Source organism: Telopea speciosissima, chromosome 2 (assembly GCF_018873765.1).
Source record: "Telopea speciosissima isolate NSW1024214 ecotype Mountain lineage chromosome 2, Tspe_v1, whole genome shotgun sequence".
Classification (NCBI taxonomy): Eukaryota; Viridiplantae; Streptophyta; class Magnoliopsida; order Proteales; family Proteaceae; genus Telopea; species Telopea speciosissima.
Window position 1 is genome coordinate 37,918,943 of NC_057917.1, and position 17,013 is coordinate 37,935,955.

At 39.3% G+C, this 17,013-nt stretch overlaps 1 protein-coding gene and 1 pseudogene across 1 annotated transcript; both read right to left on the bottom strand.

Moving 5' to 3' along the window:
• Nucleotides 1-464: 464 nt before the first annotated feature.
• On the bottom strand, nt 465-896 carry LOC122650689 (uncharacterized mitochondrial protein AtMg00860-like). The gene has a single exon (XM_043844084.1). The coding sequence runs from the start codon at nt 894-896 to the stop codon at nt 465-467; it is 432 nt and encodes a 143-aa protein (XP_043700019.1).
• A 7,220-nt stretch (nt 897-8,116) lies between these two features.
• On the bottom strand, nt 8,117-10,622 carry LOC122650690 (annotated as a pseudogene).
• Nucleotides 10,623-17,013: the final 6,391 nt, after the last annotated feature.

Consider the following 17,013-nt stretch of genomic DNA (forward strand, 5'->3'; position numbering starts at 1 on the left):
GCAACTCCGTGTTCGTAGATTGGGCCTCCTTAATCTTCTCAATTAAGGATGGCAGGATAGTTAGGGCTGCCAAGGTCACTACCGTATCGTCAATCAGTACCTCAAGGTCTTACTATCGAGCCTCCTCAATCAATCGCTCACATGAAGTCAAAGCCGTTAAGGATAAAGTTTGTGATTTTTGGCTAAGAGCATCCGCCACCACATTCACCTTGCTTGAGTGGTAGTGTATCAAACAGTCGTAGTCCTTCATCAACTCTAACCACCATCTCTGCCTCATGTTTAACTCCTTTTGTGTAAAGAAGTACTTCAAGCTCTTGTGGTTGCTGTAGATCTCACTCTTCTCACCACACAGATAGTGGCACCATATCTTCAATGCAAAAATTACTGCCGCCAAACTCAAGGTTGTGAGTGGGGTAGTTCTTCTCATAGTCTTTCAGTTGCCTCGAAGCATAGGCCACAACCTTTCAATTCTGCATCAACATGCATCCCAATCCCAATCTTGAACCATCACAATAGACAATCATCCCTCCTGTACCATCAGGTAATGTCAAGACTGGTGCAGAACTCAACTTTTGCTTCAACTCTTGAAAACTCTTCTCGGATTCATCGGACCAAACAAAATTTACTCTCTTTTGGGTTAATTTGGTCATGGGGGCAGATATGCGTGAGAAGTTCTCAATAAAGCGTCGATAATAATCGGCCAACCCCAAAAAACTATAGATCTCTCCCGCATTCTTTGCTGCTTCCCATTCCATTACAGCCTTTACCTTTCTCGGAGCAACTTTAATCCCTTCAGCTGAAACCACATGGCCTAGGAAGGCCACTTGTGAGAGCCAAAACTCACACTTGCTAAACTTTGCATACAACTTTTTCTCTCTCAACCACTGCAATACCATCCTGAGATGTACCGCATGCTCCTCCTTTGATTTTGAATAAACCAGGATGACCGATGAATACAATCACACACTTGTCCAGTACATCTTAGAATGCTCGGTTTATCAAATCCATGAATTCAGCTAGGGAGTTGGTCAGACCAAAAGACATCACCAAAAACTCGTAGTGACCATAGTGTGATCAGAATGCTATCTTCCTAATGTCACTCTCATTGATCTTTAGCTAGTGATACCCAGACCTTAAATCTATCTTGGAGAATACTCTAGCTACCTGAAGCTGATTAAACAAATGATTGATTCTAGGTAGCGGGTATTTGTTCTTGACCGTTAGCTTGTTAAGCTCCCTATAATCGATGCACATCCTCATGCTCCCATCCTTCTTCTTGACGAAGAGGATTGGTGCTCCCCATGGATACACACTAGGATGGATGAAATCTTTCTTCAACAAATCTTACAACTACTCTTGCAATTCCTTCAATTGAAGGGGTGCCATTTTGTAAGGGGCTTTGGATACCGGTGCTACTCTAGGGAGTAAGTCAATGGTAAACTTGGTTTCCCTATCGGAAGGCAACTCAGTCAAAGCATTCAAAAACACACTCGAAAAGTCTTTCATGACCCCCAACTCTTCCAATGGCTTTACTTTAGCCTTTGTGTCAATCACCGAAGCTAGGTAGCACTCACACCCTTGATCCTTGAGTCTCTTGGCTTGAAGAGCCAACATTATAAGCCTCTTAGATCATTTCTTTCTATCACCCTTGAATATGAACTCCTCTCCACTTGCAGGCTTGAAAACAATTTATTGCTCCGCACAAGCTAGGTTCGCCTTATAGGCAGCCAACCAATCAATATCCAATATTGCATCGAAGTCCTTCATGTCCAACTCCACAAGGTGTGTGATCATATCCCGACCACAGATCCACATGGGGTATGGCTCATAAAGTATGTCTAAGCCAACCACACTCCCAGTATCACTAATCCTTTCACTAGACCCTTAGGATTAATGCCCATTTTCTTGGTTAACTTCCATCCTTTGGAACAATTGGACAAGGAATTGGTCTGAAGGATTGTGAGTCTATGGCAATCCAAAACAATGTTCAAAACCGTGGGAGCTACTGATGATGGTGGGATGACTGCAGAATATGAGGACTGGGTGAATACTCAATGAAATAAGAAAGAGAAGACTGCAAGGAGGCGGTTGACATGGGACCGGAAGGAAACTTCAAGTTCTTCGAGTTCCAAACATTACAAAGAAGTGGGAGAAGGCGATGATGAAGATACAGATGATCCGATGATTTTGAAGGCCAAGATTACAAAGTTGTAGAAGAAAGTTGAAGACCTGAATGATTAGGATGTTTTGATTGCCAAGCGTAGTACTTTACCCTCTCTCTTTTTTGCATTGGTATTTGTTCCTCTCCCCTTTTTTTTGAACATTGATGTGGCTCAGGCTTTGAACTTCGGATTGAACTTTAAATCAGTTGAAAGTTTTGATTTGTGTTTTTTTTTTTGTTATGACCGGTCCTGGTGTTGTTTAACCAAGATGCCTACGTACCCTTAAGTTTAAGGGATCAGGTTGAACGTAGTTCAATTATTTTGGAAACTTTAGACATAGTACTTCTTGAGCTGATCCATGTTCGTTAAGTAAGGGAGCTCGATCCCGTTTAGATTGACTACTCGTACTGCTAGGCTAGATAATATCTCTTTGATCGTGTAAGGGCCACTCCAATTGGGCCTGAATTTGCCTCATGGATCGTGTATAGGGGCTCGTTGCTCTTTGAATACTAGATCACCAACCGATAGTTGGCGTGGTACTACTTTCTTGTTGAATGTTTGTATCATCCTTTGTCGGTACTTTCTCATGTTATCAATGGCACGCATCCTTTTCTCGTTAATGAGGTTTAACTCCTAAAATCTAGTCTTGATCCATTCTGCTTCTGGAATCTCACTGTCCATCATGACCCGAAGAGAAGGTATCTTTAATTTGACTTGAAGGATTGCTTCCATTCCATAGACCAGTGAGTAGGGTGTTGTGTTTGTTGTGAATTTGTTTGCGCATCATGTTGCATATCATACCCTCCTTAGGATGACGTACCAGGGGTACGAGGTTCGCCATAGAACCAGTTCTTTCCCAACCTACCTTTTGGTCTAATCGTGACCCTATTCACTAGGAACCATTACTTCAGGACAGTAAGATACTGGTTCTACAAGTAGTTGGCCCAGAGTCGGAAGAAGACTAGTTCGTGTTTCAAAACCCTTAAAACCAGAAATGCCTGACGAAGCCATCCGAGCTGATATTGAGAAACTCAAGACCTAGATGCAATAGTCAATGGGCCTAGTGACGAAGCTGTCAATAAGTATTCCTGTTCCGGCTAGTCTAGACCAAAGTCCTACTCGACTTCATAGAGGATCCTCACAAAACCCTAATTTGGCCTTAGAGGATGAGGTCATTACTTTTGGACTACAACCTACTACAGACTCAGTCGAAACCCGACTATTGAAACAAGAGGGCGAGAAATTAGAGCATGCCATGAAAAACGTGAAAGGGGTGGAAGACCAAATGATCGATTCTGAGGGACTCTGTTTCTTCCCCAAGGCATGATTACCTGAAGGTTTCAAGTGGAAATCCGAGAAGGTCGACGGAATTGGAGACCCACGAGCCCACCTTAGAGTGTACGTCGACCAAATGAGAATCCAAAACTTTTCTGAATAATAGATGGGCCAAGCATTCCAAATGTCTCTGACTGGGCCTACTTTCAGATGGCTCACGTCCTTGGACTCATCTCAAACCCGCACTTGGGATGACATGGTAAAAGCCTTTAAGAACCAATATTCATATAACATTGAGATGGAGTTAACCTATAGAGATTTGGAAACTACCAAACAAGAGACTAACGAAGGGTTCACCCATTAACTGATGAGGATCAGGTCCAAGGCTGCATTGATGTGGGACCGGCCCACGGAGAAGGAACAAGTCAAGATGATCATCAAGAACCTCCAAATGTCCTACAAGACTCATCTGTTTGCTCAACCCTTGACTACTTTTGAGGCCTTGTTCGAAGCAGATCAACAAGTTGAAAATGCCTTGAATCCTCCCGACTTGATCTAAGGGAATCCCACACAAGGTATAACTTTGAACAACCAACGAACTGAAACGAGAAAGAAGACTTTTCCAAATAAGAATACTAAGGTGAATGTGGTAGCACCCACCATAGATGCTCGACTTGTGATTGATAACAATGCCCCAAGAGTAGGGGTGAACTGACAGAGAAGACAGTTTACAAATGTAGGGATGCCATTGAGCCTGGTCCTCAAGAAGTTGATTAAAAAAGGACTCCTAACCATGATTCAACTGGCTAACTTGCCGAAGTCTTTTTCACGAGGTACAACTAGCAATTCCTATTTATCTCTTATGGAATCGACCATAGATCAATTCCCTTTTATTTGGGAGTATTGAATACACCAATAATTCTAAGCTTCATGTTACTCCTCCCAAGAGACATGTCAGAGTCAGGGCTTCCCAATCGGATTAAATGGGATGCCAGTTTCTCATTCCACCCATTACCAAAATGGTACAAGCCCAACCTTTTCTGTGACTACCATCAACAAAATGGGCATTCAACTGATGAGTGTTACCAAGTGAGACATGCAATCCAAGATCTGCTCGATGAAAGGAATTTTGCAGTCCAATCGAACCAACCCAATGTTCAGACCAATCCCCTCCCTCCTCATGATGGAAGTTCGAAGTCCATTAACAATCTTGAAGAGGAGGACCGACCCACTAATTTGCAAGCCTTGATCACACTGGTCGAGAATCAGCCCAATCCTCCCGTCACAGAATGGACCAAAGATTTGGTTCAAGCTTTTACTGCTCTCGTTCTTGTGGAAGTACCTAATGATGTCCTCATGATTAACATAGGGGTTGACAGTTATAAAGATTCTCAAGAACTTGATGAAGAACTTCCCCATCAAGCGAAGGAAATTCCTGCCGAGTCGACCCAAAAAATGTCTAAATAAAGAGGGCTAAGAAGGCTATTATGTTGATGTTACTACCGATGAGCAATCATGACCCACATCATAGTCCACCCGACGGCCTGAATGAAGATGACTGGTCACATGATCATACCTAAGAAAGGAATGGGCTGGTTGTAACCGTCCAATAGTTTAGGCATTCGATCATAGCACTCGATCATGATCATCAGGAGCGGGATGAGAATCTATATAACATCTTAGAGAAGACTTATCACATCATAAAAGAGGCCGACTCATCTCTTAGGGTCCACGTCGTAAGAAGCCCACACTCACTTGGACACCATCGTCGAGGAGCGTACTAGTAATACGAGCGAGTTGAAGACATAAGGTCCTTACCAGGAATAGCCCAAGAACTTAAGAATCTGGCCCAATTCATCAGAGGGCATACTAGGGATATGGATAATCACCAACAGGGCATGCAATCATTCTTCAGAGAATGCCGGGATCAAAATGAAAAGTTGGTTCAAGAGAGCCGGAACATTATTGCAGCTTAAAAAGAGCGAATGGAGGAACTCCGCAATGTCAATCGAAGGATAGATGAACGATACTGGAGACTATGGGATAGGCACACCGACCATTGGAATAGTATCCGAGATCAAATTACCACCATCAATGAACTAGTCCAAGGGTCTACTGCTTACATTAACAAAAATGTGCCTAGAGGACAACTTAAGCTTGAGGCGACAAACTAGCCTGCCCGTTCCTTGCCATGAAGATGAGATCTTTGATCACCTCAAAGAATTAGATGAGGAAACCCAAACAATAGAAGCCATGGTATGGGCACTATGCGACAAGCTTCAAGAACTCACACCGACCACCGATGAACCCAAAATCAACATGATCATAATAAGTAATGGGGAATTGGATGATGCCAATCCCAAACAAGGGTTAGTAAGTGTGGGTGCTAAGTTGATCAAGTTCTAAGTTGGCCCAAATGTCAAAGGACGCGATATGGCAAAGCAAGCCCAAAACAAGATCAAGGTTGATTAGGCCGGTTAAGGACGAGTTCAACAAAGTGCCGGTTTGGTTCTCAAACAATATTACAGTTAGTGTGTCATAACCTAAGCGTTGGGCTCTAGATCCCTACATGGTTCTCAAACAATACTACAAGAAAAATGGTCATTTACGACAGAATTTTTACTATGGAATTTTTTTTCCGTCCTAATAAGTGTTATTTACAACAGAAATATAATTCCATGGTTACATGTCCCATCTTTCCTGACACTTTTATATTTCCGTGGTTACAAATTTCGTAGTGAAGGAATTCGTGGTACCGTGGTGAATATTTATATTATTACCATTGAAATTAAATTCCATGGTTAAAAGTAGCATTCACGACAATAATAATTTATTGCTTAAGACGGTAAAATAATTCCATGGTAAAAAGTCATGTACATTTTTCTTAAAACAACGGAATAACTGGGCCATCGTATTAAGTTTATAAATGGCACGGGTAATTACTCGATCCATCGTATTAGTTTTCCCGCTTTGTTTTTTTTTTTGGCAGTTCCCGCGTACAAATCAATTATTCATGAATCTCTCTCCCTCTCGCCACATACGAATCAGTGTTCCATCTCTCTCGGCCTCAATCTCTCACTAATCCCTCTTGCCCTCAATCTCTCACTAATTCTCTCATATCTACTCTTTAATCTCTCTTGCCCTCAATCTCTCACTGATCCTCTCATATCTACTCTTTAATCTCTCTTGCCCTCAATCTCTCGGTTACGAATTCCCCTCTCATCTGTCTCGCCCTTATCCTTTTTATCTCACGGTTTTCTCTTGTTCATCTTTTTGATTGGGAGTCATCTTCTAGATGCTTAAAACCCTAATATAGGTTACCTTTCTCTCTCTCTCTCTCTCTCTCTCTCTCTCGATTCTTTTAATTTGGAGAATGTTTGTGATATCTATTTTAGATTTATTGATCGCGGGTCACATTTTTTCGCAGCTGAAGAGGCCAAATTCAGCAAAGTGGTGTGGTGACTGGTGAGTTTTATTTTCTCCTTTTCATAATTTATCCAACTGCACCTTTTCTCTGACTTCTCTGACTACAGTTTCGAAATAGTATGTATGATGTAGCTTCAGTTCTAGACTTTATTAAGTTGGTTCTTTCAATTCTCTTTTATTTCCCCTTTCCTTTGGTGATGTCTTGTTGGATGTAGCAGCTAGATGAGTTCTATTGAATTGTGTTGCTGTGATTCTTTGCCCCGTCTTGCCTTTGGGTGGTCTTTTGGCTTCTATCAATTTGGATTGCTTTTCTATATTAGATTCCTTTCTCTATGCACTAATGATTTGGGTGTGTTTGTTTTGTTTCTGATGATTCTGTGAACTTCTATGGCTCCTTTTCTTTTCTGGGTTTGTTGGGCTTGGTTTTATAGTGTATAATCTGCTTTTTGGTGTATCTTTTCTCTTCTCTGAAAAGGAGATCAAATAAGTCCCAAGGCCACCTCTTTGGTATTCCCTGTTTCAACCAAGTTCAAAGTTCGACATTATCCAACTACATCTCTACCTGCCTGAACCCTTTTGCCATTGCTTGGGGCATACATTTCATTATTGTTGACAACACAAAATCACTCTGTTATAGTTACAACAAGAGGAGAAATTATATAAATAATTTTTTTTGTTCTCTTCTACCAATCACCATGAATTCAAACCCTTTTTGAAGAATGGTAAATCCATGATCTTTCAAATTTTTAGGCATATCTCGACCACTCAATGCATTAATTCACATTATGGCAGGGCTCATAAAATCTCAATTAGTGCCAAATTTTCTTCTTCCAATTCAATTAATTGGCAACTGAAATATGGCCGACTCAATATTGTCTACCATACATGTGTAAAACAGTAAAATTATTCTTCAATTTAAAAAAAAAGAGGAAGAAGTAAACTTAAGCAACTGACAGCAGCAGATAATGACCCACTTTGATGATTTTATAACACCAGGCCCCCAGAACATTTGCCCGCAGCCAATCCAAATTTGGCATTATCTTCTTTCTGTTCTATTCTATTTCCCCCTCCCTGGTGAATTTTGAGAAACTGCCAGTCAAGTCATAGTTGGTGCCCCCGAACATAGATGCATGCCTTGTGAATATAGAACATGCATCCCTTCTGTACCATTAGCTGCTTTTCCAAACATCTTTGTGTGCTCCTGGCTATTCTTCTTAATACATTCTTCTTAATACCAGAATATCTTAGATTACTCAGGAGCTATATCTCTGCAAATATGCTAATACACCAAGTCTAGCAACAACTGCAGCCCCTGCTGCAACAGTATTGTATGCAGAAGCCCATGCATCTCTGTGTGCATAATCCAAACCTTCTGAACCACCACGCCTCTGACCATCTGACCCTGAATAATCTAGATGCAACCTCAAACTCTGTTTTAAAATTGTCAATCAGTGTCAGAGTGTGTGACAAAAAAGTTTATAACAAATCAAGTAACATTAGACATCATCACTAGGACAACTCAACTACACCAATTTTGACATTGGAGGTGTGGATACTAGAGCAAGTCAATGCTAGAGAGTTCCCTTAGATCAAAGTATTAGAACAGCAAAGAGCAGTGGGATCGTGTCCAGGCTTATACAAAATAAATTTTGTAATAGCATGCTTATATAGAAAACCTCAACACTAGATGACCCTACAAGATATGACTACATTCATTTTTCTACACAGAAAAGGGGATAGGAGCCACCATACCTTCAAACCAACCTGCCTTGCATGGTCCACAACCGCTGCAAGATCACCATCCGATGCAATCACAACTTTATCATGATCTTCGTCTTCATACTACAAATAAGTAGTTAAAGAAACATTTAAATAGAAGAAAGACTACCATCACGCAGAGTAACTACAATAACAAAATATAAAACATGACCAATGGGTTTCAAAATACCAGAATTTGGGGCAAATGGTTCCAATCAATGTCGCCACCCACCCTCTGGACGACGGAAGTTAAAAGATCTGTCAAACTTCGAGTGTCTGAAATAGCAGGGAAAGGAAATCAAATCTGTAGTATCACCATACAATCAAGGAGACATGGAAAGTAGCTACACTAATCAAGAATCTAGGATCAGCCTGAAACACTACATTGGTCCATCCGGGTAATCTCCTAGGTGGGAACAACAATCATAGCCATTCAATTATTTCAATCTACTTGATTTATAGGACTATTTGCCAAATCAATTTTGACGAGCAATAAATTGAATGATAATGAAGTCAGGATTATCAAACTGTGCTGGTTGCCCAAAGATGGTAGCTATACTATAAGATCAATTGAACAAGGTCTGGCCTACTCCTTTCACTATGTGGCAAAGTTCATAGGGTGTGTCCTTCACATCATCTTGAGCACCTTATCAGCAAATGTTACAATTTTGGTTGAGGGGATGAAAACAAAAACATACCATAGATGAATCTATGCATCCAGCCCTTTCTATCTTCAATCTTGAAGCCAAAGGTATTAGGCAAACCAAATGAACTAAGCGACGCAAACCTCAGTCACTGTTCCATTAGAGGTCAATTTCAATGATCCCTCACTGCAAAGTCACTAAAAGATAGTAAGAAACAATACTAAATCATAGATGTATCACTGCAGTTATATAAGAGTGAAAACCTCCGTGTCTCTTCTTCATCATCCACAGATTCCAATTGCATGGCAGAATCCCAAAAGTTTTGTATCACACTGTTGGCTGTTCTTGTCTTTCTTTCCCCCCTTCGGGCCTCCTTTTCTTTCTTTTCTTCATCCTTTGGTAATGAATTTTTTATTCACCAAAAAAAAAGATTAAGAATGGTATTCTAAAATTATTTTTGCTTCTTAGAACTCTTCAGTGAGGTGCTATCGTGCTGGCATGATTGTTTTCCTTAATAGTAATATTTGAGAATGGTTAATAGGTTATGTGAGGTTCGTACGTTTATAATTTATTCAAGCTTGATAAGTGTTAGATATATTAGCTTAAGGATACTTTTTTTTTCCTAGTAAAATACTAAAATTTCCATAAGTTGTTTATCTGATGGATTCATAAATTTGATTCACTGCAAGGCCGAAATGGTGAACCTCAATCTATCTTGATTATCTTCCTGCGACCTGAATGAGCTATTCTGATGTGTTTTGGTATCTTCATCAGCTATGCAGCCTTAAACATTTCAAATTAAATTAGGAGTGCTCATGACTATTTTTGGGGTTAAGCAGTGTCATCATTTAGTCTTTCCTCTATTGGGAGACAATATATTGAATTGTAATTTTGATATTCGAAGAATGATCTTGGAAATTTGTTACTTCGAAGTTGAAATGTCAAATTTGAATGGGAATCTAAGGGGGTTCTATCATGCTTCTCACCTCATTTGTTATTGCTATTTGGTTGTGGGCTCAACAAGAAGAGGAAAGTGAAGTCTTGTTTCCAATCCTGTTTCGACTCTTCGGATAAATTTTCCTTGCTGGGTATATTTACACATCCATCCATCCACCAAGTATTTCTCAATGATGTCCTCAGCTTCATAGGTTAAATCCCTAATTTGGATAACCAATTCCTCCATTGCAATATGTTCTTGACCCTCTGCTCTCTCTGCATCTCTGAGGAAAGAACCCATAAGTTTGAGCTGGTCTCCAAGGGTCTTGACTTGATCTTCCACTACAAGAAACAAATATGCTTCTCTCACAATCACTTGGCACAAGCTATCTAAGCCATTCAAAGCAATCGAAGCTGCCATTTCTGATTGCCTCTAGTTCTGCAAATGGATGTTAGAATTCAATAATTCCTGAAACCCTCTCTTTGTAAAGCTAATTCTTGATCAAACAAAGAACCCATATTGATGTTAAAGGGTTCTAGATTTCTAACCCTTCAAGGGGGTTTTGACTTGAGGAATAATATTTGCATTTGGCAAGTCATGCATTTGATGATGTATTCTATGAATAAAGAAAAGTCACACTACCTTACAGCTCCAGTTTCTCTTTTGGAGAAGGGGACTTTCACCTAATTGTCATACTACCTTACATAAACTGTACTTTTACATACCTCATCTTTTAACCATTTAGTTAAAAGATGAGGTATCTAGAGGATTGGTTTTCCATTCCCTTAATTTTGTAGTGTATCATTGTTGAATAGGAAATTCCTGAAAATAGAAAGCACATGAAAGCACATGAAAGTGTACGCAGTATTGGAAACATAGAAGACATAAAATTTAATCACCCAAAATTGGTGGGCTCCAATAAAGTTCAGATTCCATCGTGGGAGATGGTAGATCGTAAGGATTCGATTGGAGAAATCAATATAGAGAAAGAGTGGAACCTCTTGAGAGAAAAAGAAACTGAGGAAAGAATGTCGAAAAAATCTGGAAATTCAGCGTGGTTTCCTCCATCTTCAACTTCTTCGTTTTCCCTCTTAGCTGCCTGATGTTGTCTAACTAGGAATATCTACTTTCTATTTTGATTATTAGTAGTTAATTTCTATTTTCATTGTAAGTAGTTAGTTTCTATTTTAATAGTTAGTACATTGTCAACAAGTAGTAGGTCACATCAGTCTAGAAACTGATTGTGTTTTGTAACCCAAGTAAAAGGCCAAAGTTGGTAGTTTCTAATTTTTGGAACTTTCTAATTTTGAGTCCTTACTATTTTGTTTTAATGAAGTCTATAAAAACAACCCAGGAGGGCAAGCAACCCACAATTTTGATTCCTTGGTGTTTGATCCATGGAGGAAGGAGCTGGTGTATGAACTGGCTGACTCCTTGCGGTGGGAAGCCCAGGAGGTCACTCTTTGCTGCTGTTCTTCATGCCCTACAAGCTATCTAGACATTGGAACACTCTACTTCATCAACCGAGACACCTTTACTGCTGCCCCCTTGCTCATGTGCCCTGGTTTGAGCCTATTTTGTGTTACTTTCTAATTCCAGCAGCCCCTTCTCCTAACCAATCCAGCCATCACTTCTCTCCCATCTTTTGAACACATCTCCTGCATCCTAAGGCCCCCAATCGATCCCTTTTTCAGCTCCATTCTCCTCTCTATACTCTGTTTTATCGTTGTCAAGAAAGTACTGTTAGCATCATTCTTTTGTGGTTGTGGGGGTTCTACTTAATCTGAGTTTGGGGGGATTATAATCTGTTGCTTTTGTTGATTGTATGCTATTACTAAGAGGGTTTAATTTATAGCATTGAACTTGGAAGCAGCCCTCTTTTGGACTTAATCAACATTTTTTTTTGTTTTACCAGTTACGTCTGGAAACTATGTCTAGGAGTTGGATTGAAAGATCAAAGGATCCATCCTTTAGAACGTCTGCACTATACATGCAGGAGGTTGACAAATTCCTAGACTATGCATTTTCTAATGCAGCATGTGGGACTCAGATCTTATGCCCATGTGTAAAGTGCCTAAATCAACTTTGGGGAAATCGGACTGAAGTGACCGAACATCTGGTCTGTGATGGATTTTTAAGGAACTATACAATTTGGAATAACCATGGGGAAGCATCATCTTCACACACCCCTCTCCGTGAAACTCCAGTGGAACTTGACTCATCAGATACCTATGATGTTACACATAACATGCTAAATGAGATGTTCAGAAGAAATACAGATGAAAGGATTGATGATGGTGGCACAGGTGTGCATATAGAGGGGGAAAGTATAGCAATGAAGAAATATGAACGGTTGATGGAAGATGCAAATTTACCATTGTATCCAGGAAACGAAAGGTTTACAAAACTATCTTTCATTCTTCGGCTTTATCATATTAAATGTCTCTGCAAGTTGAGTGACAAAGCATTCTCATTGTTGCTTGACTTATTGAAAGAAGCATTTCCCGAGCCGAATTCGTTACCGAAGTCTTTGTATGAAACCAAGAAGATTATTAAAGACTTAGGCCTGAATTACGAGAAGATTGATGCATGCCGCAACGATTGCATGTTGTATCGGAATGAGACAGCAAATGCCACGTCTTGTTACAAATGTGGCATATCAAGATATATATCAGACGATAAGAAGATCCCAGTCAAGATATTACGTCATTTCCCTTTGATTCCAAGGTTTCAAAGGTTATATATGTCGTCTAAACTATCATCTGATATGAGATGGCATCATGAAGAGCGTGTAGATGACCAGAAGTTACGACACCCAGCTGACTCTAAAGCATGGAAGGACTTCGATAGGCTTTATCCAGATTTTAGTGAGGACCCTCGTAATATTAGGCTTGGGCTTGCAAGTGATGGATTCAATCCATTTAAGATCAATAGCTCAAAGCATAGTACATGGCCTGTTGTGGTGATCCCTTACAACTTGCCACCGTGGATGTGTATGAAGGCTCCTAACATGATTCTTACATTGCTTATTCCTGGACCAAAACAACCAGGGAATGATATAGACATATATTTGCAGCCATTGATTGATGAGTTAAAAACATTGTGGGAAACAGGCGTTGAGACTTATGATGCATATAAGAAGGAAACATTTAAGCTACGTGTATGCTTGTTATGGACCATTAATGATTTTCCGGCATATGGGAATCTCTCAGGTTGGAGTACGAAAGGTGCTTTGGCTTGTCCATGTTGCAACAAGGATACAATTTCACGTTGGCTAAAATATGGAAGAAAGCACTGTTACTTGGGCCATCGTCGATTTCTTCCTCCTGATCATAAATTTCGTACTGATAGAAGAAGTTTTGATGGTCATGAGGAACATAGAGTGCAACCAAAGACACTTTCTGGTTTTGATGTGTTGGAACAGCTATGGGGTGCTCAGTTTCCCCCATTTGGGAAGGATAATATTGACAAGGATGGGGGGAAGAGAAAAAGGGGGTTACAAAAGCCAGAGCTCCCATTTAACTGGAAGAAGAAGAGTATATTTTTTGATTTCCCATATTGGAAAAATAATGTTGTTCGTCATAATTTAGACGTGATGCATATTGAGAAGAATGTTTGTGATAGTATCATTGGGACATTGTTAGGTATGAAAGATAAGACGAAGGATCACGTGAATGCACGTCTAGATTTAAAAGATATGAAAATCCGTGTTGATCTTCATCCAAAGATTATTGAAGGTAGGGATAAAGTCATTTTACCTCCAGCATACTACACATTGTCCAATGAGGACAAGGAGGTGTTTTGCACAATATTAAGTGGTGTGAAGGTTCCAGACGGCTATGCTAGTAATATCTCACGTAATGTGCAAGTCAAGGAGAGGATAATATCAGGAATGAAGAGCCATGATTATCATATTATGATGCAACAACTTCTTCCAGTTTCCTTTCGTAGTGTTTTGCCCAAGAATGTTGGTAAAGTATTGATTGAGATATGTGAGTTCTTTCGAGATTTATGTAGTAAAGTTGGTTCAGAGGAGGATTTCAAGAGGCTTAATCAAAGTATTGCTGTCTCAATGTGTAACCTTGAAAGGTATTTTCCACCTGGATTTTTTGATGTTATGGTGCATTTGATAGTTCATTTAGCCAGCGAGGCGAGCTTGGCTGGTCCTGTACATTACCGTTGGATGTATCCAATAGAAAGGTTAGTGTTTAATTATTAGTTTGTATAATAATACACCTTATTCATGTTCTATAAAATTTATGGCTAAATATTCGTCACAAATGTGGATTTGTGTAGGTTCCTCAAACAACTTAAAGACTATGTTCGCAACAATAGTCGGCCAGAGGGCTCGATAGCTGAAGGATATATTGCGGAAGAGTGTATAATAATTTGTTCTAGATACTTTGAAGGTGTTGAAACGAGGTTGAATCGGCCATCCAGAAATGATGTTTCATTGGATGTAGAAGACCCACATTCTATATTCTCAAGCATAGGTCGGCCCCTAGGGAAATGTGAACTGTTGCATCTCGAAATGAGAGAAAGGAATCAAGCACATCGGTGTGTGCTAGTCCATTACAAAGGAATAAATGAATACCAACAGTAAGTACGAAATAGAGATAAAATTTCATTTCACTCATTTCCTCAATATTGTATATTAAAGTGTAATTGAATTTTAATTTTTTGGCCTCACTCAATTATAGACTCCACCTGAAAGAAATCAAAAGGCAGTTAGGTCGTAACTCTCGTCCCAAGAAGGTTATGGATTTGCATGATAAGGACTTTCCAAAATGGTTTAATGAGCATGTACGTAAATATAAAAATTTCAATAATCTACTATATGAAAATTTGCAACTTTATTCTGACCCATTTTGTATCATCAGATATTGAAACTCCGGCAAAATGGGATTGAGGTGCCCGAGCACATCAAATGTCTTGCTAGGGGTCCTAACTCTGAGGCAAGAAGTTATATGGGATACATTATTAATGGGATCAGATTTCATAGTAAGGTGCATGAGATTAATAGAAAAACTCAGAATAGTGGGGTCCTAATAACTGCATTGACTAATAGCTTTTCAAGTCAGAAGGACAAGCATCCTATTGAGGGACATGTTACTTATTATGGTATTCTGAAACAAGTGATAGAATTAGAATACTCAGTGGATCTTAAAGTAACATTATTTAAGTGTGATTGGGCTCATCCTGAGAGAGGAGTGGAGAAAGATGAGCTCGGGTTTACACTTGTAAATTTTAATCACTTGAAATATAGTGGTCAAAATGTGAATGACGAGCCATTTGTCATTGCTTCACAAGTGGAGCAGGTGTTTTATGTGTCAGATCCTCGGAGGTTGGATTGGCACGTTGCCGTGACTACCAAGATTAGGGATACATATGACTTGGAAGGTGAGGCAAATGATGTTCTGAATCATGCATACACACAGACTACAATACAACATAGGCAAAATATGCAACTTTCAGATCATGAAGGTGACACAGATTTTGTGTGGACTAGATCAGATATAGAAGGGATGATAGTTCAGACCCCCATTGAACTAAACAATGAAATTGCAAGTTCAGATGACGACAATATGTCTAATTGAATGACCAGTCTCGGTTGATGATGAGTATGTATGCAATGTTATACTATTACTTTTTTTTATTTTACAAATACAAATTTATGTATTGTGATTGCACTAATATCAATTGTTTATTTTTAAACAGCTAGTCAATAATGAGTAATGATGAGTTTTATGATGGCACGAGCTCAGAGGAAACAGGTAAGAGCACAAATATCTTTACTTATATTTTTGTCTATTAAACTTAGTCAATATGTGTATTTACCTAATATCAATTGTTACAGGTCCTAGAAAGTCTGGAAGAGGACCAGCTCGGGGCAAGGAGGTTTTGTCAATGCCCAGTGGAAAAAAAATTAGCATACAAATAGATGATAATGGCCAACCTTGCAATGAGAGAACTGCACAATTGATGACTTGGATAGGAGTTAAAGCTCGAGATGCACACTTGCTACCTGTATCTTATTCAGATTGGAGGAAAATTCCCCCACCTCTAAAAGATGATGCAGTGAATAAGATATATGTAATATAAAAAACAAATACCATTTTTTTATTTCATTAAAGTGTTTGTTACTTACGTTTTAAGTAACTCTATCTTATGTTGTATGCAGGAAAAATTCAACATCCCTGAGAATCGTAGGAAATGGATCGAAACTAAACTGAATGAAAGATGGAGGGACTTTAAGCATGGTCTAAAGGCAAATGTGTTTAAGAAGTATACCACACATGAGGAGAGGCTAGCTCATATAGATAAACGTGTTCCACAAGAACAATGGAACGTACTCCTTGAGACATGGAGTCAAGAGAGTAGTCAGGTATGGCACCTACAATTTAGCCAACCATAGGATAAAATAATGGAATAGTAAGTAGATTCACATTATATTGCTCATAATTGTGTATATTTGAACAATGGTAGGTTGTATCGGAACGTAATACCGATCATAGGGCCAAACTGTTATCATTGCATACCACAGGAAAGACTCCTTTCGCTGTAATTCGAGAGAGGAAGGTAATATAATTTTTAATTATAAATGTTTTTTTTATAGTTAACCCGGTTTAAGATCTTATATACTAATACTCTCTATCACTAATTTATTATTTTTGTTTAGCGTAAAGAGCACCCAGATGAAGGACCTCCCTCTCGTATGGAATTGTTCAAGGTGACTCATACAAAGAAAGATGGATCTTATTCAGACCCCATTGCAGAAGAAAGGATTGTAAGCTTAATAATCTAATAAAAA

Excerpts from the sequence above, each read along its gene's own strand:
- LOC122650689 (XM_043844084.1), bottom strand. The coding sequence starts at position 896 with ATGGTATTGCAGTGGTTGAGAGAGAAAAAGTTGTATGCAAAGTTTAGC.